The sequence below is a fragment of the Podarcis melisellensis genome (assembly GCF_964234715.1).
Source record: "Podarcis melisellensis genome assembly, chromosome: 6".
Lineage (NCBI taxonomy): Eukaryota > Metazoa > Chordata > Lepidosauria > Squamata > Lacertidae > Podarcis > Podarcis melisellensis.
The window spans coordinates 20025325-20047958 of NC_138538.1; the positions used below are offsets into that span (position 1 = coordinate 20025325).

At 40.5% G+C, this 22634-nt stretch overlaps 1 protein-coding gene across 3 annotated transcripts in view; it reads right to left on the reverse strand.

Moving 5' to 3' along the window:
• ARFGEF2 (ARF guanine nucleotide exchange factor 2) overlaps positions 1–21200 on the reverse strand; it is a 49977-nt gene extending 28777 nt beyond the window's left edge. The window contains exons 1-11 of one of the 3 annotated variants that reach the window (XM_081916605.1): positions 20801–21189; positions 13558–13588; positions 11129–11252; positions 10606–10752; positions 8175–8354; positions 6715–6934; positions 3488–3559; positions 3011–3174; positions 1834–1964; positions 653–887; positions 315–414 (exon numbers count right to left, since the gene is read on the reverse strand). In XM_081916605.1, the coding sequence (XP_081772731.1) occupies positions 315–414; positions 653–887; positions 1834–1964; positions 3011–3174; positions 3488–3559; positions 6715–6934; positions 8175–8354; positions 10606–10752; positions 11129–11252; positions 13558–13588; positions 20801–20939 (1543 nt within the window). In that variant the 5' untranslated portion in view covers positions 20940–21189. Of the gene's footprint in view, positions 1–314; positions 415–652; positions 888–1833; positions 1965–3010; positions 3175–3487; positions 3560–6714; positions 6935–8174; positions 8355–10605; positions 10753–11128; positions 11253–13557; positions 13589–20800 lie in introns of all 3 variants that reach the window. The other 2 variants (XM_081916607.1, XM_081916606.1) reach the window with 2 other exon arrangements.
• Between the last annotated feature and the right edge of the window lie 1434 nt (positions 21201–22634).

Consider the following 22634-nt stretch of genomic DNA (forward strand, 5'->3'; position numbering starts at 1 on the left):
TTTCACAGCGCTACGGTACTTCTCATTCCCTCTTATTTCTCCTGGGCTCCACCAACCTCATAGTGTCTTAGCAACTACGTTTGGGAAATACTTCAGGTACACACTCTGGGGGTCACATTCCAACAATTCCAACAAAAAAGTGCCCAGACTAATATTTTTAGTGTGTGTGGTGTTTGTGGGTGTGTTGCCTCATGGCACTTTGATATATTTATTTTGTTATCACTTCTATACAGTATGCCTATACTTCTTCTATTCATTCTTGATATTCTAAACAGGCAGAAAAGGAAACTTTCTTGATGATGTTATAAAATTACCTGCAGAAATTCTAGTCAAGGTCTGAATTACCATCCATTTGTGCTCAAAGGAACTGGAAGAGGTTTCTAAAATGTTCAGGAAGATCTCTTTGAAAAATACCTGTTGAGTACAATTAGGAAAAGTAGGTGCAAGGTCTGTACCCCAGGCATACATTCAAGGATATCGTTAAAAGTTCTGAACACACACACACACACACACACACACACACACACTCAAATACAGAACATACAGGGTTGATTCATGATCATATGCAGAGGCAGTTTCATATTACCATTGAACTGAACTTAAGAAGAGTATCAAGCATTTGAAGCAAGAGAATAAAACAAAACCTTCTTACCTCAATCTGCATTTTCAAATGGGTCTTAAAGTTTGAGAGAAGGGTGAGGAAAATGGCAAGGGAGAGCTCAAAGACGTCAGGAACGGAAGATACTCCATTTTTAGATAATGCTACACAAAGGTATTGCTTGATTGCATTTATAAACATTTCATGCGTCCTGAAGACCGGACCGGCATTTTGCAAAACCGAAAGCAACAGCTGGAGAGACACTATTTTAGAGCGTAGTTCATGGGATCTAAAAATAGTAAGCAGAAGAACAGAGTCAAAACAATATCTTGTTATAAGCTCTTTGTATGTTATAAGAGTAAAGGTTGTTCTACATGATGTCCTCCAGATCACATGGACTCCAATTCCAGTCAGACCTAACCAACATAGCATCAAGAGTGATGGTAGTGGCAGTGCATAGAATTGGGCTGGGTGGGTGTGTGGAGGATGCAACATTGACTATAGAGCATGTCTGATGTACTGAAACATTTGATTGTCTTTCAGTGTTCACGAGAGAGTAGTTTTTAGATGATTTCACCACACTTAACAAAGAAGCTAACCTTTAAACTTTCCTTTCCTTTGTAATAAGACACACACTCACACCCCGGACAGCACTGCGTGCTAACAATGCTTGAGGGTCACTTAATTCCATTGAAGGCATCAAACTTTATCATGCCCTTTACAGATGCCGAATCCCTTTGAACCTTCATCCATTTCCCAGCACAAGAAATACAGCAATTTCTGTCAGCTGGAATCATATCACAGCCCTGAGCCTTCTGGCATCTCTACAGCTTACATTTCACTTTCTCTCTCACACACAAATCTTACTTGACAGCAAACGTACAAATCAAGTAGTGAACCTATACACACAGTTAGTCTCCCTCTGCTGCAGAGGAGAGAATAATATGTTTTGTGTCTCTCTGAAGTCAAGGCATGCAGCTGTTCCTTTGGGCATGTCTCAGAATTCAGACGTGGTCCAGCAATCATGGATCACTTTAGAAAAATATGACTTAGCAGTTTCATAAATGAGGAAGGTTTACACCCAAGATAAGTAAGGCTACAATATACTATACACCAAAGCAACAATACATGCAGCTTGATAGCTAATTAAATTATGAATGCATTTTTAACTGTGTTACTTCAGGTCTCATTCTGGATAGTGTACAAATCAATAAATGTAATATTTTCATTTTTACTTGGGATCTGGAGGCCCATCACCAAGCGGTTTCATCGAAAGCTTGCACAATGACCGAAACACAAGGAAGGCATCCTTCTGAAGGATATGGGAGAATCTGGCAGCTGCCTGAGGTCCAGGTACATCAGTTTCCTAGATAAAGAAACAAAAGAATTAGTTTGGATTCAGCCACAAACATATATGAACAAGTAGCATTTGAATTATTACACTTATGTTTTGTTGAGATCAGTTTTAAAAAGGAAATAAAAGTCTTGCTCAGATGTAATGCTGCACCATAATTATGGGATCAAGCCTGTGAAAACCTTGGGCTTGTGCACTCCCCTCTGGCATGGCTGCAAGTCTTGAGTTCTGAGGCATGCACTTCAAATTAAGCACAGCTTATTATGTCTGGACTCAGGCAAACACTGATAAATCTTAATTATTGTTTCTTGAAACACAGCTACCTTCAAACCACAGTTTATGAAGCTATTCCCCCCACCCCCTGCCCAACTATTCTAAAAAGAAGAAGCAAATGCTTCTGATCGTATTGCCATGCCAAAAGAGGAAAGAGGTGCATAGGTCCATGGCTCACGCAGGCTCAGTCTCATAATATTCAACCAAGGTCTAGCATTACATTCAAATGCAGTTGTTAGAATAGAAGGAAAACTGCGTATAATGTCAGATTTGGTTACATTAAGCACAACAGACCGCTGCAAAATAAATTGCACGTAGAAAACAATTAAGCCTTAACCATTCCACTACAGAAGGGCTACAGCTCAGTAGAACACATGATCTGCATGCAGAAGGTCGTATGTTCAATTCCTGGCTTCTCCACATAGGCCTGGAAAGTTGCTGTTTGTCACTGCACATAAAACTGAGGCAGACTGACTAAAGGTCCTACTTTGTCTCAAGCAGCTTTTTATTTTACAGCCCTGTTAAAGTAAGTAAGGCTTTGTTTCAAGAACAAGACTGAATAAGGATTGTCATATAAGCTTCATATTATATTAAGCTTTATACTATACTTAATGATAGTATGTACCCAAATCACATTTCTATGGAAAATCTATTAAAGTAGTGGGGATATGTCCTTTCACACATTTTGGTGTGTGAGTATCCTGTGGTCCAACTGATCTCCTACCAATTACTCTCAGAATGTTAGGAGCTTTGCATTACGTTTACTGTACACTTAAATCTCCTACCAGATTATCCGTAGAGGAGACAGACTGTCTATCATCAGGAATTCCATTTGCTTGTGTGTTTTCATTAATACCACCAGGAGAGGCAGGAAGTGCACTTGCCAAGTCAGATAAAATCCTAACCGATTCAGGAAGAGACGGCTTTTTCATTTCTTCTTCTAAAGAAGCTGCAGGGGGTGGGGGGTGGAAATGCAGCATTTTTTTTATAAACAGCATCCTCAATATATAATCTCATTCAAACCAGCTAAAAGAAAGGAGAAAATGCTCTGCTAAACAATTAGATAGTACTTATCCTATCTTATATATGGGAGATTAGTAAATATAGAATCCTATCGGTGGCAAGTCACTAACGCTACTCCTGCACAGAACTCTAATATACTTTTCTCAGGATTTGTAGTCTTGGAAGAAAGGTTTTAAGAATGAGTCAATCTCTTAGGAAAGGGATGAAGAAAGACAGAGACTTCCCCAAAGAAATTTTACCTCTAACTGCAGATGTCACCACATCCTCCAAGATTCCTTTAACAATTTCTTTGCCTTCATCAGTTTCTTCTTCTGATAAAACATATATCAATAAGTCATTTGAAAAATGTTGCGATTTAGCCTTCTCTTTTAAAAGATGGTTTCAACAATTTACATAAAATCAGAGATTAGGTTTATATTACGTGTATGTATATGTGTGTGTGTGCGTCCGTGCATGTACACACACACACACACACATACACAGCACAAAGCCCTGGTTAGGAAAAGCTGATTAGAGATATTTAGACTTATTTCACACAGGAGCCCTAAAGCTCTTTGACATTTACAGCAAGCTTGCTATGGGAACGTATGGACAGAACTATAGAGGTTCCAATGGGGAAATCTTCACAGCAGCCGATTCCAGCAGGTCTGTTGTCACCACCAATTAATTGATCAGCACTGACAGCAAGCCTGACTTGCCAAGGAACTATCAAAAGCATTTTAAGGCTTCCAAATGTTCCTTGCAAATGCATCTTCACCTGGACACAGGACATCAGGTGGCTGTGGGGAAAACTGCCTCATGGGCCAAACTGAGACCTGTGCCAGGCCTTAACAGAGCCTCCACAAAGCAGGAAATCAGTTCACTAGATAAGCATGTTATATTTTGAGCTAGATCTTAGGGGAAATTTGATTCTGCTCTGTGCTCCTCTTTTAAGAATGGCTAAGCTCCAGTGGTTCTTAGCTATTATGGAAGTCACCTGAAAAACCATTTTGATCAAGCTGTTCACACGGCTGAAGAATCAAGTAGCACAGTAAGGTCACATTGCTATGTCAGAGAATGCTTTGTGGAACACCAAGGCACTTGGACTCACCTAGTGTCAGTTTCAAAGGCTAAAACTGTGTTTGTATCAGTAAAATAGGGCTACAATGGCTATTAAACAAGTCCCACCACTGTAAAATTTTTACTTTCCACTGAAAGACACATGGAAATGAATATTTGGGATTCTGAGTACTTACTTCAGTCATCCTAGAAAAAAATAACTGTTTTGGTGCAGTCAATTATTATTAAATTGGGCCAATATGTCAATCATTTCCTAGAATATCTGTCAAATGGATGATATCTGAAAGAACTTGTATTTGATGCCAAATACAATACTTTCTGCTATATAAACTTTTAAAAATAAATGTTGGCAATTAGAATCCACTAAAAAAAGAGATAACATTCAAGATATTGAACTAGGAAGTGAGATCTATTAGCAGGTGACAAACTACTTATTATACTTCAGCCAATAAGAAATAGGAATCAAAATAGAATATTTTACATTTTAATAGAGAGATTATCAAGATTAAATTACCGATATGTGAAAATACTGTTTTTATCTTAACATAATTAGCTTGGTCTCATAATTAAAATTTATTCTCTCTCTTTTTTCTGATGCTGCAATCTGTAGATTAGTCTTCAACAAACAGAGTCCTATTGAGGAACAGTACTTGAAGTTCAGCATCTGGATGGCCACAGGTGAGCCACACCTGCCCTATAGCTACACAAATGAATGCTTTTAGCTATCTTGACAAATCACGGCATCCAATAAGCTGGAAAATCTAGCAGTTGTTTATTGTGATTGATTCGTTTTTTTAAAAAATTGCCTTGCATGGTATTTTGTCAACCATTCACCTATCCAACATACTTTTTAACGATGCCCAATTCCATTAGACTAACATTTGGCACAAAAAGCTGCAATATGATAGAGATACTGTGATGGGATAATGAGCTGCTTGTGCGTAAAAGCTTGATCCCTCTGGGGTTTGGCTGGTCAACCAAACCCAGGCACTAACGGAGCCCCCAAAGCATGACTCCGTCAGTCGCTGGTAGAATCTGACAGTGGGCATCTACGGAATTTACTCCAACATAAAAGCTGTTTGACGGACATGCGCCTTCGTGACTCTCTGCGTGACAGTTTCCGGCGAAGGGTGGGAGTTGCTAACGGGGGTCTTGTTACCTCTGCACTATTCTCACTAGAAGTATCCCAGAGCCTCCCCTCCGATTCCCCTTCCGCTGGAACTCCTGCTCTCCCCCTGCTGGTTCCTTCTTCTGCTGTAGAGTCTCTCCTATTCTCCTGGAGCCTTTCCCCCACCTCTCTCTCCGATGGCAGTTCCCTGACAGATACCTACAGATAAATTACACTGCTAGGAGCTGCAAGGCTTTGAGAAATAGCCAGCCTGCTGCTGAAAGGTTTGATGAAGCAACAAGTACTACAGTTTGGGATCAGAGGCAATTTGAGTCATTTTTTGGCAAGTGTAAAGGTAAAGGGACCCCTGACCGTTAGGTCCACTCACAGACGACTCTGGGGTTGTGGCGCTCATCTTGCTTTACTGGCCGAGGGAGCCGGCATTTGTCCGCAGACAGCTTCTGGGTCATGTGGCCAGCATAACTAAGCCACTTCTGGTGAACCAGAGCAGCACACGGAAACACCATTTACCTTCCTGCTGGAGCGGTACCTATTTATCTACTTGCACTTTGACATGCTTTCGAACTGCTAGGTTGGCAGGAGCAGGGACCGAGCAATGGGAGCTCACCCTGTCATGGCGATTCCAACTGCCGACCTTCTGATCGGCAAGTCCTAGGCTCAGTGGTTTAGACCACAGTGCCACCTGCGCAAGTGATACAGGCAATTAAAGGAAAGTAACTGAATAACCATTTTAAAAGGGAATATCATAAAACAGTGTGGGACTCATGATCCCATCAGCACTAGCCCAAATGGTTGATGGTAAGAGAATACAAATGTTAGGATCCAACAACATTTGAAGGACCCATACCTTCCCCATCCCTGCTGTAACAGCTCTCAGGTATATGAGAGTATCTTAAGAGGAACTGTAAATCAGCATTATCCTTGTAGACCTATCACTTTACTTTGTAAAGCCTTGGAAGATTGTTTGAATGCTGCCAAACCATAGCTCCCCTATCCTTCCATCCCATGCCAGATTCAACAGAAAAGTCCTGCCTTGCATTAAGCTGGAGCTCTCTGCTACATCTGAACCATGGAACCCAGGCTCAGTGCCAGATCCTGACTTATTTTCCTGATCCATTACCTAATATTATGCCAGAGTTCCCTAGATGTAACACAACACTCCAGCTTAAGCTAAACCAGGATCTTTGTGCTGAAACTGGCACATAACAAACTTGGGCACGACTTCATAAAACTATGGCTGATAATTTAAGTCAGCCCCAATACAGGAAGTTTTCTTACCAAATACAGAAGGTGTCAAGCTGCCCTCTGGTTTCTGGTCTCCATTTTCTTTTCTTTCAGGCTCACCATTAGTCAAGTCTGTTTTGACAGGAGTTGAGGGTCTGCTTCCATGCTGGCTGTATTTCAATCGGCCAAATTTGGGAGACCCTGAAGCACTATGAATCATCGGAGACTGGGGTTTTTGTTGATTGGATTTTTCCAGGTCTCTTCCCTCTTGTATCTAAACAAGCAAGATAGAAACATACTGTATTTATCAGTTACAGATAGGTAGCCGTGTTGGTCTGCCATAGTCAAAACAAAAAATATTCCTTCCAGTAGCACCTTAAAGACCAACTAAGTTAGTTCTTGGTATGAGCTTTCGTGTGCATGCACACTTCTTCAGATACCTGAAGAAGTGTGCATGCACACGAAAGCTCATACCAAGAACTAACTTAGTTGGTCTTTAAGGTGCTACTGGAAGGAATATTTTTTGTTTTGTATTTATCAGGTATGTAACAAAGTAATAGTCAATAGGGGGCATAACCAAATAATGCAGCATGCTTCCAAAACCATTCACCTTCCTATCGCATCAGCTCAATACAGAGGCCTTCAGTTTTAACATTTATGTAAGACAGTAAGGGTTATTGTCCAAAATGACTTTGGAGTTCCATCATACAGAAAATTTAAGTCTACATGGTACAGACTATAAATAATGAAAACAGATTTTAAGGAAATTATATAATTTAAATTCAACCTCCGAAACAAGAAGGACAGTTGTCTTTGCTTGCAAAGTTCCTCATATTTGGAGAGGAATCACAGCATGGCGGAACCACAGTGCAACAAAGAAGTAGTTGGGCACATACAATGTTCATGATAAAAGATCACCTGAGAACTCACAACACAGCAGAGTCCTTATTCTCTAAGCCAAGGATGGGAAAAGAGTAGTTCTCCAAATACTGCTGGACTACACCATCCCTGACCACTGGCCATACTGGCTGGGCTGTTGGGAGTCCAATGACATTTAGAGGACCACAGGTTCTCCATCCCTACTCTAAATCACAGCTTGGAGGACTAAAATGCAACATCAAAATTGAGAAAGAGTCCTTCCTCTTCTTTCTGATTTGCTATTTCCTTTGATGTCTGAACAAGGTCTAGTATGGTTAGCACAAATTAGGAATCGCCTCCAAATTATGGATGTGAAATCACGGCTTGAAGTGAGTTTTGCAAACCATGGTTTAGCAGGAATTCCTGGTTGATGCTAACTATGGTCTGCCTGATTGAGACGTCATGGTGAACTATGGTTAAGACAAACCAGAAAAGAGAGGAGATAATTGGCATGCAAGTGGGGAAGAGGGAGCTTGTAAGCCTGCAACATGCTTACAAATAGGAATCAGATGACAAAAGCTCAGAGGAGAAGGAGCAGTAATATAACAATTAAATGATGTACATAAAAGTCAAATTGATAAACATTTACTACATACAGCTTGGTTTTCCATCCGGGTGAAAATGACATTCAGCATCTGAGTGAGAGTAGCCTTGGCAGTTGTTTGATTAATGAGATTTTTACTGGCTAGATAAATGTTGTAACAAGTTCTAACAGTCTGAAGGATTGTTCCTTCGTGAATTTCGATATACGGGGACGTGACAGCGGTGAGAAGAGCCTGGAGGGGGAAACACAACATACACCACAATAAAGACATCTAAGCAAATGGGAACAAAACTTATTTAAATATAGTGCTCTGAACAACGAACAATCAGTCATAAGGTCAGCATGGCTCTTGCCTTCCCATAGTCCCATAACTTAAAATTAATAAAAAGTATTACAGTGGCAGTACTGGCAATTTATAACACTATTGAGAAAAAGCAATCTTTGACCAAAGATTAAGGGAAACATTCACAATGTTTTTGGCAGCAAATGAACCCCACATCCTCCTTTCTAAAAGTATGAGGATCAGGAGAGGGGGACACTATCGGCAGGCATGAGCTCTTGCTAGGGATAGCACAAGTTTCTACTCAAAAACTATTTTAGACTGCATTTTTGTCAAAGATGACATACTGTTACTTTGCTTTGGAGTTCATGATGCTTACAAGCAGAAGACACAACCTTCACATTTTCCTCTTCAAATGTTCTGCTTCTTTAAGCAACCCAAGCGGATTTCAAAACACACTACCGACATGTAGATCAACTTCCATATTTGTTGTTCAAAACTGAACCCCAATGTTTTGCTTTTATTGTCTGAGAATGTCTCCTCTACACAACTCCTAAAACCTGCTTTCCCCTGCATTCTAAGATGGCACCTTACCCATCTGACTAAACATCAGGAAGAACCTTATGAAAGTAAGAGCTGTTTGACAGTGGAACAGACTCCCTTGGGAGGTTAGGAAGAGAGTTTGGAGGTTTTAAAGCAGAGGCTGGATGGCCATCTGTCATGGATGCTTTAGCTGAGATTCCTGCACTGCAGCGTGTTGGACTAGATGATGCGTGAGATCCCTTCCAACTCTACAATTCCATGATTTACCTGCGAGTAATTCTCATTGCATTCAAAAGTGACTGTATAGACATGCATATCCTTGTGCTGTAAGCATCTCTTTGCTAATAGTTGTTACAGAATCTGGAAGTTTACTCACGAGCCCAAGGAATATCCAAGATGCCAGAACATGTGACACACAGTCATGTGTATGTCTCATTCATGAGGAGTTTCTCTCTTTTAAATCAAAAGCAGCTGCAGAAGATTGAATGTGATAGAATGGGAGGGGGAGCTGTTTGCTCCTGCTCCAGCCATTTTTCCTCTTAGTGCTCCCAGGTGTTTTCCTCACACATAAAAATGCATACAACTGCATGTTATATCTAGTTCAGGCCTCATGTGTTAAGTGTTTAAAACTAAATTTTACTGCAGTACATCATCCTGACAATTTAAAAGACAGAGGTATTTGAAATCAATTGACTTTTTACACTAAAAACTGTAAACTGTAAAAACTTTTTACAGTAAAAACTTATTGTCAATAAGTTTTGGAGAGACCTGTGACATTGCTACAATCAGCAAAAAGAATGTTTGCAAAATGTTAATGCTGTATCCTATGCTGTAGGCCCTATATACCTAAAGGAGCACCAGTACTCCCTTCATTCAGCCTGGACACTGAAACCCAGTTCCAAGGACCTTCTGGTGGTTCCCTCACTGCAAGACGTGAAGTTACAGGGAACCACACAGAGGGCCTTCTCAGTAGTTGTGCCCACCCTGTGGGACGCCCTCCCATCAGATGTCAAAGAGATAAACAATCAAATAACTTTTCATAGACATCTGAAGGCAATCCTGTTTTGGGAAGCTTTGATGTTTTGTTGTGTTTATTATATTTTGTTGGAAGCCACCCATAGTGGCTGAGTCAACCCAGTCAGATGCGAGGGGTACAATGAATGAATGAATATTTGCTGCTGCTGCTTCCACTACAATCAAATGCAATACAGATTTACTTACAAGCTAAGCCCTGTCAGTCAATAGCCACGAGTTATTAAGAAAATTAGATCTCAAATGAGAAATAAGGTACTGGAGCTTCAGAAAATAATCTTTAGCTAGTACACAACATGCAATTTGCAGAAAGCTAAGTTGGGTGAAGGAGAGGGAGAAATGAGCAGCATATGGCAGAAAAACATTTCAAATCCATTAACAGAACTCTGTGGTCTAGGAAGAAATGGCTACTTAAATAAGATATGAGTTCATATTTACCAAGAGGTAGTTAATTTAATTTTCATAGTATGGTGCAGGAAGGGGTAAATTGTACAGCCTTTTAAAATTAGATTTGGGGATTCTCTAACTGGAAGATAAAAGGAAGAGCCTCCTCCATTTGGAAAGCATAGACTAAGCAAAAGTCTTATTAACAAACAGCCTTTCTAAAATATAAATCAAAATAAAATACCTTTATAATTTGTAACTGCACTCCCTCATCAGTCTGAGGACCCTGAAAGCAATTGCAGATTGTTTCAACGATGCGGTCAATCAGGCGTTTTCCAGGAGCTCCACTGTCTGGAGCATTGCCAGTGATATGTCCATATGCAATAAGTTTCTACAGAGAGAGAGAGAAAATTGTATTATAATCACTTTCACACATGAAACACTTTCCATGTCATTTAGAGGATTCAAAATGCAGGACAGCTTCATTAGCAGGTTCCAAAGAGGCTGATGGTGTGTATGTGTGTCTTAAAATATGTCAAAGCTGAGGGAGGGGTGAGCGTGGAACAATTACTAATAAAACCTGTAACAGATGTTTTAAAGAACTTTGGAGGCAGGGAAAGGAAGACAAAATAAAGAAAGTAGCTTCTCAATTCTGTTTGCGGTCTAACAATATATACATACATGCATCTGCTTCAACATAAAATTTAGAGGACACTGTCAAAATAAACACAGCCAAGGTTGATAAATACTTAATTTAAAAAGGATACCTGCAAGCAGTCCAATGAGGTGCTGACAATCCGTGGGGACTTCGACTGGCAGGCCAACTCAAATGGGAGGAAATATTTATCGGCTTCAATGAAGTTTGCTTTTGGAGTAGTTTCACTGCCTTGGCTAGTTGGAAAAATTGAAAACAACAACAAAATCACTCAGTGTTATGAACTGAGCAATGGCTTTCGTATTAATTTCCTATCCACATAGAACACACAACATAAAAGCCATTGATACATTCCTTTCTAAGGCATGGAAAGCAATGCAGGTCCTATCTCCAAATATATATATATCTATTTCCAACCCAGAGTAGTTGGCCTTGCTGCACACTTCTTACATTACAACAAGATGGCAAGGGCTAATATCCACCATACCTAACTGGCAGCAAGTTTGTCAGCAAGCACGTGAAGTATTGAAACCTAGGACCACAGTCTCCAATGTCCATGCTTGTCAAAAATCAGCACACAATTATATACATGCAGACACTCTCTCTCTATAGTCTCACTCTTAACAGCAACTTGGTTTAGCTCCTCCCTCAAGTACAAAACCACTTTATTTTTCGGTTGATGAAAGACTATTGAGAAAGTCATTCTTGCATGCATGTACTTCAAGATCACAGCCTAAAGAATTGGAAAAACAACATCCAATTGCACTGCATGAATGGATGTGTCAAGAATTAGTAGCTAATAAAATTAAGTACTGTACTTTTAAAATATATCAGTGTGGAAATTTTTGAGCATGAGTTGTTTTCTCGTGGATTCATTCCCTTTTGGCTTAAAAGTTAAAATGAAGGAAAGGAGATAAAAACAAGAACAATTTGAAAGATTATGGTCTCCTTTTATGACATATACGGAGCAAAATTAAAAGATTCAATAATTTAATGCTTTTTCAGCACCAAGATCAAATATAGCTTATAAGGAATGAAATTTAATCTGTAATAGGACATATGTTACATAGGAATGACATATTTGTATGTATGTTTTTGTATAGTTTTTTTTAATAAAAATGTATATAAAAAGTTAAGATATCTTTATATTTAAGTATTTTTAACGACTGGGTTCAAGATTATTAAGTTTCAAGAGGCAAAAAATGTCAATGTATCCTGCTACTGCAAGGCCAACCATCAAAACTTGCTAAGAGCTACTTCTCACAGTATGTTTATGAAGCACTGGAATATTCCCATATAGCATGCAGTGTCTAAGCTTATTTTGAAACATAAGGAAGGAACGGTTAGCACATGTATCTACCTAGAAAAATATAGTGAAAATGTTTATTAATGTTTTTCTGCAGAATAAAAGATGATGAAAGTCATGTCAAGCTACCTCCAAAACAGTACAGTGGTACCTCAGTTTACAAACTTAATATGTTCCGGAAGTCTGTTCTTAAACCGAGGCACGCTTTCCCTAATGAGGCCTCCCGCCACCAGTGCCCTTCCACCGTTCAGATTTCATTCTTAGACCAAGGTAAAGTTCTCAAACCGGGACACTATTTCCAGTTTTGCGTAGTTCGTAAATGGAATCATTCTTAAACAGGGTTGTTCTTAAACTGAGGTACCACTGTAACTTCTTTCTTTGGCGATAGGTACATGACTCAACATTGAATTTCCAGATTGTGTTGGGGTAAGACAAACAGAAGCCCCCAGCCTACATCACAACAGTAATCCAGTGTGGAAAATGACTAACAGTGGCTTGGAAGACTAACACAGAACAATAGAAGAAAATCATTAGGATTCTTCCCAAAGTATAATGAACTTGTGTTTGCACCAGGCACAGCATGCCACTGAAGAAACAGAGATCCAGAAAACAGAACTACAGTAATTTTCTAATCCCATAACATCAGAGAGACAGCTGAACACCAAGAGATTAGAGCTGGGTTTCATTAATCATGCAGATTGGGATCTCTGACCAAGCCAATTACATGCATACATTATGGAACATATGCAAAAGAGATCTAAAGAGAGGAAGTGGAGGTTCTGTTAGCAGAGAACTGCCATGTCATAAGCAATGAAAGAAAAATCCAGTTGAGAAGGAAGTGGTAAAACAATATCTTTGGGAAGTCGTTACTTGCAACTGAAATACAATTAATTCTACTTAGGCCACTCATAGCCACAGGGATTACCTAAACTTGTTCATTTTCTTCCAAATTACCAATTTTTTTCCTAGAGACACAGTTGCAAATAACTGTACAGCTTCAGAAGGTCTTACCACATCCAAAGCCGCTTTTTTTTGTCCCTGCCACTCAACTCCTGCCTAGAAGTGAGCCTGAAATATGTTCATCCAAAAGAAAATGTTCTACTGCTAGAGGGACATTCGTTGTGTTGCTGGTGATGCGTTACCTTAAAGAGTGTTACCTGAAGCAGCCAGATAAATTATACATACACCTGCATATTAGGTTTTTTAATATTATACGTGTGGTCACCAGCACTTACCTTTGCTTTTCTAATTCTGCTTTTATTTCATCTGGGGAGAAAAACGGAACAAATGGTTTATGTTGCAGACTTATACTATACACAGATGCCAATATAAGACAAAAGCCAATAACTTGGTAAAAAAGTGGATGATACCAGCAATGATATATGCATTACCATTCTATCTCAAAACACATTTTTATGTCATGTATAATAGACAAATTTTGCCAGATGCACTTTTGAGAATCAATAACAAAGTACTATTTATACTAAATGGATATCTGAATGTACTGCTCTCATTAACTTTGCGAATGCGGATAGCCAATGTGGTGGTCTCCAGATGTTGCAGACTATAACAGCCATCAGCCCCAGCCAGCATGGCCCAATGCTCAGGCATGATGGGAGTTGTAGTCCAAAACATGTGGAGAGAGCCAAGTTTACTAGCACTTATCCTGCTACACTGCCCTTATATTCCTTATGGCAAAACTAATGACAGTTACTGCAGAAACAGGGAGTTAAAAAACTAAATGTTTTGCATTTTCCTCTTGAAACAAAATATTGGTTAGACTAGTATCTGCTCCAAATACATTTTATTTTTTATAAACCACTTGTGTCACTTAAACGAAAGCTTAACAAATATTCCCCTACTGTTGTGATTAGGTGCCCATGTTTACCCAAAATAATTTTCCTTTCCAATTTATGTTGTAATTTAAATACTGTTCCAGACATGCAGATAACACAACCCAAAAACTATTTAATTGTGGGGAATTTCAAAACTTTGTTTGCAAAAGTTTTCTTAAACAAGTAGTACTGCTGGCTACATCAACTTTTACTGAATTTTTCTGCTGCTGTTCACCTCAAAAATGATATAGTAGTGCTAATTGCCAGCCTCCAGAACCGAACTCTGGGTGATTAATTGTAGGTACAGAGGAGGCACATGATTGCTGACCAGTATATTTAAATGTTTTGTTCACCCAAGACTTTATAGACCCTTTATACTCAATAATCACAAAAGTCATGGGTGGAGAATACTTCTATTTTTGCATATCTTTATTGTTCTGCAAAAGGGAATTGTATGCATTAGTACTTTATTATCCCTTTGGAGCTGTGTTGTATCTTTGTACTTTTGTCCTTCCAGGTTGTGATGCTTTACAAAAATGGACTTTGTTTTCTTTCTTTTTGTTAAGCTTGCACCTTTTTTTCCCTAACAAATCAATAAAATATAATTTTGATGAGGGGCAGGGGAAGTCTACCGTACATTGAAAGTCCAGTAAGAAATCTCTGAGCAAACTACAGTACTTTGCAAGAGATAACACAGTAACATTTAAGTCAGAACTGAAGCTAAGAAACCTGAGATATCAGCAGCTTGGGAAAAACGTATCTTCCATAATGGGGAAAGCATTGCACAAGATTCCCTTTAGTAAATGTTGGTTTCCTCCAGGCTTCAACAGTTTTATTCAAACGCACTCACACTCCATCCAGTTGTGCAAGGTAGTTAATATTAATGCAGGCAAGAAACTACAAACACCTTGTCTTCTCCTGCTGGCTTCTACTCCCACAAGAAAAAAAGTTATAAATGATATCAAAATCCCTCCTCTAACAGACAGGCCAGTTTGGCAGGTCAGACTACTCTCCAAACTTTAATTTGTGGGGAGGTCAATTTGTTTGGAACAGCTGGGCGTGATTTAATTATTTCCCTCCTTTTTCCTGATCAAAACCCCATACACATGCCCCAATTTGTCAAATGCCCCAATGAAGGAAATCCTACGATAAAAGAAGGGGAAGAAAGAAAATTCAGAAACAAAGCATTTTTCTTCCACCTGCTTTCTATTCTCCTCAATGCCCACTTCTCAGGGTACCATTAGACGTTCAAAATTAAGTGTTATCAGAAACAACCGCCTTTTAGACATACAACTTGGCTATGAAGAAGAGATTGCTATAGCCCACTTCTATATGCAGCCGTTTTATTACATACCATGTGATATTTGCAAGGAAAGAACGGGCGACAAAAAGGAAGATTTGTGAAAAACTGTGGAGATATATAAGAAGCAGTTGGGAATGTTTTTCAGACACAGGCCTCCTTGACAACTTCCTGGGAAATACCTGCTAGTGGTGGGCAGAGTCAAGAGTGGGTGGAGGAGCAGACGAGACTGTACAGGAGGGTATTCCAGACATGCAAAACTCAGCAGTTTCTACACACTGACCTGAATCTCTGCATCCTCCATAGAGGGAAGAAAGGGGCATTAGCATCACTCAGGGGCACAATCCAGCCCAGCAAAAGCACTCAGGCAGAGTGTAGAGCAGAACTAGTGAGGGATATGACTTGAAGGGCTGAATAGCCCCTAGGTCTGATATTCCCCAGCCCCGTTACAGGGGAAGGAACAGGAAGCTAATTATACATTGTCAAACACTTGTAAATTTACTGGGTTCGGTTACAGGCCACAACAAGCAGTCCTTTGCAGAAATAATTATTATACCCAGTAACAACTGTTAATTGGCAAAATTAGAGGTTCTACATAATGACTGCTTCTTAATGAGAGCAAAACCTCCTGTTCCTTATGAAATAAAGATCTGTGAGGCAACTGACAAATTTTAAAAATAAGACACAAACTTTTTTTGTGGCCCTGGGTCCAATAGTTCTAAATCGGGATTTACTTTGGAACAAGCACTTTTATCCCTTCCTGCCCCTGATTCAATTCCAGTTGCTACTGGGAAACTGTGGAGCTTCTACAGTGTACAGTCGTACCTCGGGTTACATACGCTTCAGGTTACAGACTCCACTAACCCAGAAATAGTACCTCAAGTTAAGAACTTTGCTTCAGGATGAGAACAGAAATTGTGCGGTGGCAGCGGGAGGCCCCATTAGCTAAAGTGGTGCTTCAGGTTAAGAACAGTTTCAGGTTAAGAATGGACCTCCGGAACGAATTAAGTACTTAACCAGAGGTACCAGTGTAAGTAGAATGAATACACAGAAAAGTATTTCATGAGGAAAGAATTATGAACTGCAAAGAAGGAAAAAGTTACTGCAACAACAAACTTAAGCAAAACTCCCTAAAATCTCCCTTCCCTGAATCTGCGGAACTGTATATAAGAAAACTGCAATCTCAGCTACAACGAATTCCTTAGCCAGGAGTTATCTGCCATACCCATAGTACAGGATAACATTACGTGGCAGCAATTGGGGTAAACAATTTTAAATACAGCATATGCTGTCGAAACAAATTGTAAAGAGCAATTATTTTCAAGGAACACCCAAAGCCAAGTAAGGAGTCAACAGCACAATCTGTTATTTGAAGAACCTATAACAATTTCAGTAGTAATCCCTAGTTGCTATATCCTTTAAGATAATAAAATAAAAAGTTTAAAGTGGCTATGACTGAAAGCTGTAAGTTATATGAAAATGCCATTCAGTGCTGTGAACTATCTAGCATTTTTTGGTACATTTTAAAAGACATTTTAGATCCTGTAAAGGTTCCAGTAAGTAAAAACAAATATTTAGGGAAAATATGTTGAAATATGTAACTGTGTGCTTTTGCAATATTTTGTTTAAGTTGTATATTGTTGCTTCAGTTTTTGTATATCATTTATATATTAAGCAGTACAAAATTAAATCAATAATAAATCAACCTACAGCATAAAATGTACAGTGCAGCTGATGTGGGAAACTTTATGATTGACTTTTTAAATGTTGGTGATAATTATTTACTGGAAATGAGTCTTGCCCTGCTACCTATTCCGGACAATTAGCATACTATTCTTCAGTGTAATGAGCAGAGGGTATTAACATATAAAGTTGTTATGCTCCCTTTCTTTATATAATAGGCTAGAAATTAGAGTCTCTTTAAACTTATATTAATTTAAAATGGTTCAGTGGTCAGTTTTGTGTCCCTCCAAGTAGCTTTCTGCCAAGACCTTGCTGGCTTGCAGGCTGTACAAAATAGTTCTACTTTTGGCTTAATTCTAAGTCACTATAAATTACTTTTTGTATGTATTCAATAAACCTGAAACAAATACCTATCAAAGTGGCACCTGTCCATAACTAGTCACCTCCTCATCAGTGTAAAAAAATAGAAATAAAAATGGGCTGCTATATCACAACCATGCAAGTAACCCTTCAGATGTTTTCTTATTAATTTCCTGACAAACACATGTATGTTTCAGGTCACACAAACCAGTTGATCAGGTCGAACAGGAGTAGACAAGACAGGCTTGTTGGATCCACTTTGCTTTTTTACTAGAACCAACCAGAAGCTTGTGCAATAAGCACAGTTAGAATTAAAGAACATAATGCGCTGAGCATTCCAAGCCCACAAAATTGTTTTCAGTAACAGAATGGAAGTGACTCCACAGTACTTTAGCACAAAAATCCACACCTGGTTAGCTTTCTTCATTTCATCTTAATTTAGGTGGCAAAGGTCATTTTGTTGCTGCTATTTTTAAACAATTAGAGCTTGGAAACACTTGCCAAGCTACTGCAAAATGTGCATAAATCTACCAGTAGATACTGACCTATCTTTTGCCCACACCCCAATGCAGAATTTGTATTCAGTCACTCTTATAACCTTAAACTTTTATAATCCACATCTTTCTCCCTTTCTGCACTAAACAGATTTAAGTCTCTTGTAACTATCTTAGAATGTTCTACTAAATTGTGCCCCAGCTACTTTCTTGCCTCTTACGATACCTATTTTGCCAATATGTTAAAAGTTAGACCTTTGCCAATATGTTAAATGGTGATTTTATGCCTTATTTTGTTCTGCCTCTTACCCACAGTAAAATCTCCCTGGGATTACATACCCATTTTCAGGTCAGGTCTCATTTCCACCCCCTTAGACAAAACTCTACTATCAGGTCAATAGAGGGTTCTGTCAGTTAGTTTGTATATAACATTCCTGTCTGGTGTATCCCAGCCTTATATATCATCACAATGAACATAAGCTCTGTATAGCAGAGGCTTTCAATTAAAAATGTACAAGGAACATTGAGGAGGCTATAGTAAACAACAGAAGCATGCTGTGCTATGGTACATGCATTCCTGCCATTATCATCTTCATTCCCCCTTTCCATTTTTCTCCTTATGATAATCTGGATATCTCTTATACAGCATGGAAATACAAATTGTCTCCCTTCCCACCACCAGCCATATAAAGAACAAAACATACCGTACTTAACATTTATACATGAGTTGAATTGTTGCAAGAATGCAATGAACACAGGAATTATGTTGTACATTATATCATAATATAATTATTTTTCAGATTATGCTTTTGTTTTTGGCTGAATATCAGATTCATTTTATTCTTTGAAAGCTGGGGGCTGTGAAAAATATTTCATGTGGTATTGCTAGAATTCACGTTGTACTGTAAGAATGGTTAAGGCTGCAATCTCACATCTGCTTGCCTTGTTGTCAGTCCCTAAACCTAAAAATAATTATTTCTAAATAGATCTCCATAGGGCTGAAGTGTTAAGTACTTCACCAGTGGTGGACTGAGCATACAGAATGCTTTGTAATACACTTCTTGATCCTCAAAATATTAGACCAAAATAATGTCTATTTTACAAATGGGCCACTTAAATTCAGACAGTGATATGCCAAAGAACATTCCTATGTCTACTCAAGAAATAAGTCTCATCAAATTCAGTGGTACTTACTCCCAGGTAAGGGTTATAGGATTATAGTCTTAATCCCATCTCAACCTACTTAAAAACATCTACCGTAAATTTTTGCCAAGAAAAAATAGACACGTCCCAATGTCCTATTTGTATAGAACATGCAGTTAAGACACTAACAGAGAAGGCAGCTGTCAAACTGTTTCCCCCCCCCTATTTGGACTTATTGGCACAGAAAATTATAGAGCCAAAATGAAACTGTCTCAGCTTGTAATGCAAGTTGATGTTTCTTAACTTTTCTTTTAAAGAAAGGTCACATTCATTAGAAACATTTATCTAATTTCTTTCATCCTGTAAAACTATTCAGTAAGGCAGTATTGATCTACTATTTTGTACTTAAGTCTCACAACAAATTTCATTATTTACCAATTATAAACAATTCAAGAAAAGATTATAGAAAAGTGTTTCACATGCACACAATCTGCCTATCTGATAAGTAAAAAGGCTTGCAAATTGCTCAAAGAAATCTACAGCAATTAGTACTGCATGTTACAATCAGATAAGCAAAGTGAACCTTGTTCTCTCTTCCTGAATGAAAGGAACCTCCCTCTTTCCCTTGACAACCAAACCTGACCACAAAATTTATTATGACACTTCCTGTTAGAAGATCTGTAGCGTGGTCACCTGTTCACAAGCAGGGGAGTATCCAACGTGGCAAATTAATCTAGCGAGCATATCTGATTCCAAGCCCTGTCACCAACTACACTCGTGTGTACAAAGTCATTCATTAGACACCTCCCAGAAACACTTTTTCTAATTTCTTCCATCATGTAAAAAATCTAGAGAGGCTTTAAAAACAGAAAGTCATTGGCTAGGGAAGACATATAGGAGTCCCCAGGAGATCTGAGAGGAGTGTCCCATAGCCACTGGATCCCCATCACAGCATAAAAGAAGGGGAGATGAAGAAAGGCAGAGAGCACATGCCTAGTAAGATCCCAGATCACACTTCATTCAGGGAACCCCCCCCCCACACACACACACAATAAGAGGAAGCAAGGAAGAGAAATTTTAACCCAGATCCTAGGCCGCAATCAGAGGAGCCTGACTGCTTTTCACACAGCTGTGTAATCACAGAAGGCAGGCTCAATGGGAGCCAACTCCGCTGGACTCACTGGAACTAAGAAGCATGTAATAAGATCAAGGGTTCAAGCTTGAGAGAAGCTGGTAGGCTCCCAAATGCACGTGGCAAAACATTTTAGAGAAGACAGCTCATTTGACGGGGGGGAGGGGAGAAAGAACCCAACTTTTATATCCGAGAAGAGGGGTTCGCATTTGTGTTTCAGAGATATCTGGCAGCTGTCGTGTACCCCCCCCCGGCTGACCTCATCTCCATGTGGGCAGAAGACGCGGGGCTTTAAACCGCCTGGGAGACGGTCGGATATAAATAACCTGAAGCAGCCCTCTCGGCGACCTTCGGCAGTTTCCCCCTCGGCGACATTATGCGCGGAGGATAGCGAGGCGGCAGGGCTGGGAGCGCCGGCGGCCCTGGGCTCCGCCGCCCGGGGCTTTTGACAGGGCTCCCCGGAGCTGCGCCTCTGTGAGGGGAGGGCCCCGAGCTTCGTAGCCGGGCGCCTGCGGGGGCCTCTGCACTCACCGAGCGCCACTTGGCAGGCCCTCCGCAGCTGCCCGTGAGGGGGCCGCTTCGCCTCCTTCTCGGAGAGGATCTTCTCCAGGGCCCGGGAGACGAACATGCTCTTGGTGCGGGTGTCTTCCTCGCGGGCCGGGGGCTGCATGGCCGCCGCGGGGCTTGAAGGCTCTCCCGTCGCCGTCTATCCCAAGCGGGGCGAGAAGCGGCGCTCACGGTGCTCGGCCGCAGCTGGGCTCCACGATCCGGTAGAGACGCGGCTCCCTCAGAGGTAAAGCTGGCGGTGGGGGTGATGGACAGCGGCACGGCGCCGCCATATTGGAACCGTCACGTGACCTAAGCCTCCCCCTTTTCTCTCACGGCCACCTTGTGGAACGGCTCTCGCTGCCCTGTCAGAGGCGGTGACGCGAGAGGGCGGGGCTTAACTTCGAGGTGGTGATGGGAGGTGAGATGGGCGGGGCCAGGGATCCCAGCCGATGATGTGTCGCACTTCGCGTTGCCTTTTAACTCTCAGCTCGCGAGATTACAGGGTGGAGGCTTATAAAATAAACACCTTGGACGTGTTTTGAAATGTTCGTTTGTTTAAAACATTTCCGTACGGGTTCCATTCAGTTCCAAGATTTCCAGGATTCCGAAAAAGCGATTAAATTAATAAAACGCAATAAAGGAAGAAAGATTTAAAATGGCATCAAAAGTTCCCGGAGAGGCTTTGCTGAGGACTAAGGGGACGTGGGTGGCGCTGTGGTCTAAACCACTGAGCCTCTTGGGCTTGCCGATCAGAAGGTTGGCGGTTCGAATCCACACAACGGGGTGAGCTCCTGTTCCTTGGTCCCTGCTCCTGCCAACCTAGCAGTTCGAAAGCACGTCAAAGTGCAAGTAGATAAATAGGTACCGCTCCGGCGGGAAGGTAAACGGCATTTCCGTCCGCTGCTCTGGTTCGCCAGAAATGGCTTAGTCATGCTGGCCACATGACCCGGAAAAACTCAAACGCCGGCACCCTCAGCCAGTAAAGCAAGATGAGCGCCACAACCCCAGAGTCAGCATGGAAAAGGTGTAAGGTTGTGCCAAAGCATTTTGCTGCCTGAGGAAGGCAACATGGCGGGGCCCCCACCTCCCTCCCCTGGAAAATACAAGTGCTAATCATTCTGGCAGTTGAATCTTATTTCAACATCAGTGATGGGGCCATAAGTTCCTGAGGGCAGCAGTCTAGCTTAGGGGGTGCAAGGCCTGCATGGCCTACATTGCTCTATCCTCCAACACCACACCAACTTCTCCCCCCTTTTCTCATCTGACATCTCTGCCTAATAGTAAGTCTTGCCTGGAGCAATCAAAATAGAAAGAGCTCTTATTCCGCTGCTCACATAATGTTAGAATTAAAGAGTCTTCTGGTGAAACTGATAGGCGTGGGAAGCATTACAGCAAAGCACGTCTTCACACAATTTATTTATGGAATTCAATTCACTGCCACAGGATGTGGATGATAGCTGCTGGTTTAGGTGGCTTTTAAAGTAGAATGTAGGCCAATGGGTCATGTGGCTAAATTGAAAGTTTATGGTCAGAACCACTATAGTCAGTAGGCTGTTGAGTACCTGTTGCTGTAGGGCAATAATTGCCTTCCACCCCTGTTTGAGGACTTCCTAGAATCTGTCTTAGCACTGGGGAAAACAGGATGCATGACTAGCAGTGTGATCTACTCAGAAGTAATTCCACAAGATTGACTCCCAAGTGTTTATAACCCCAGTCTAAGGGGACTTTAGCTCTGATCCAGCAGGGCTCTCCTTATGTCCTTTCTCCTGACTCTGGTACCTGATGATATCCTTTAGTTAAAGATGATGATTAAAAG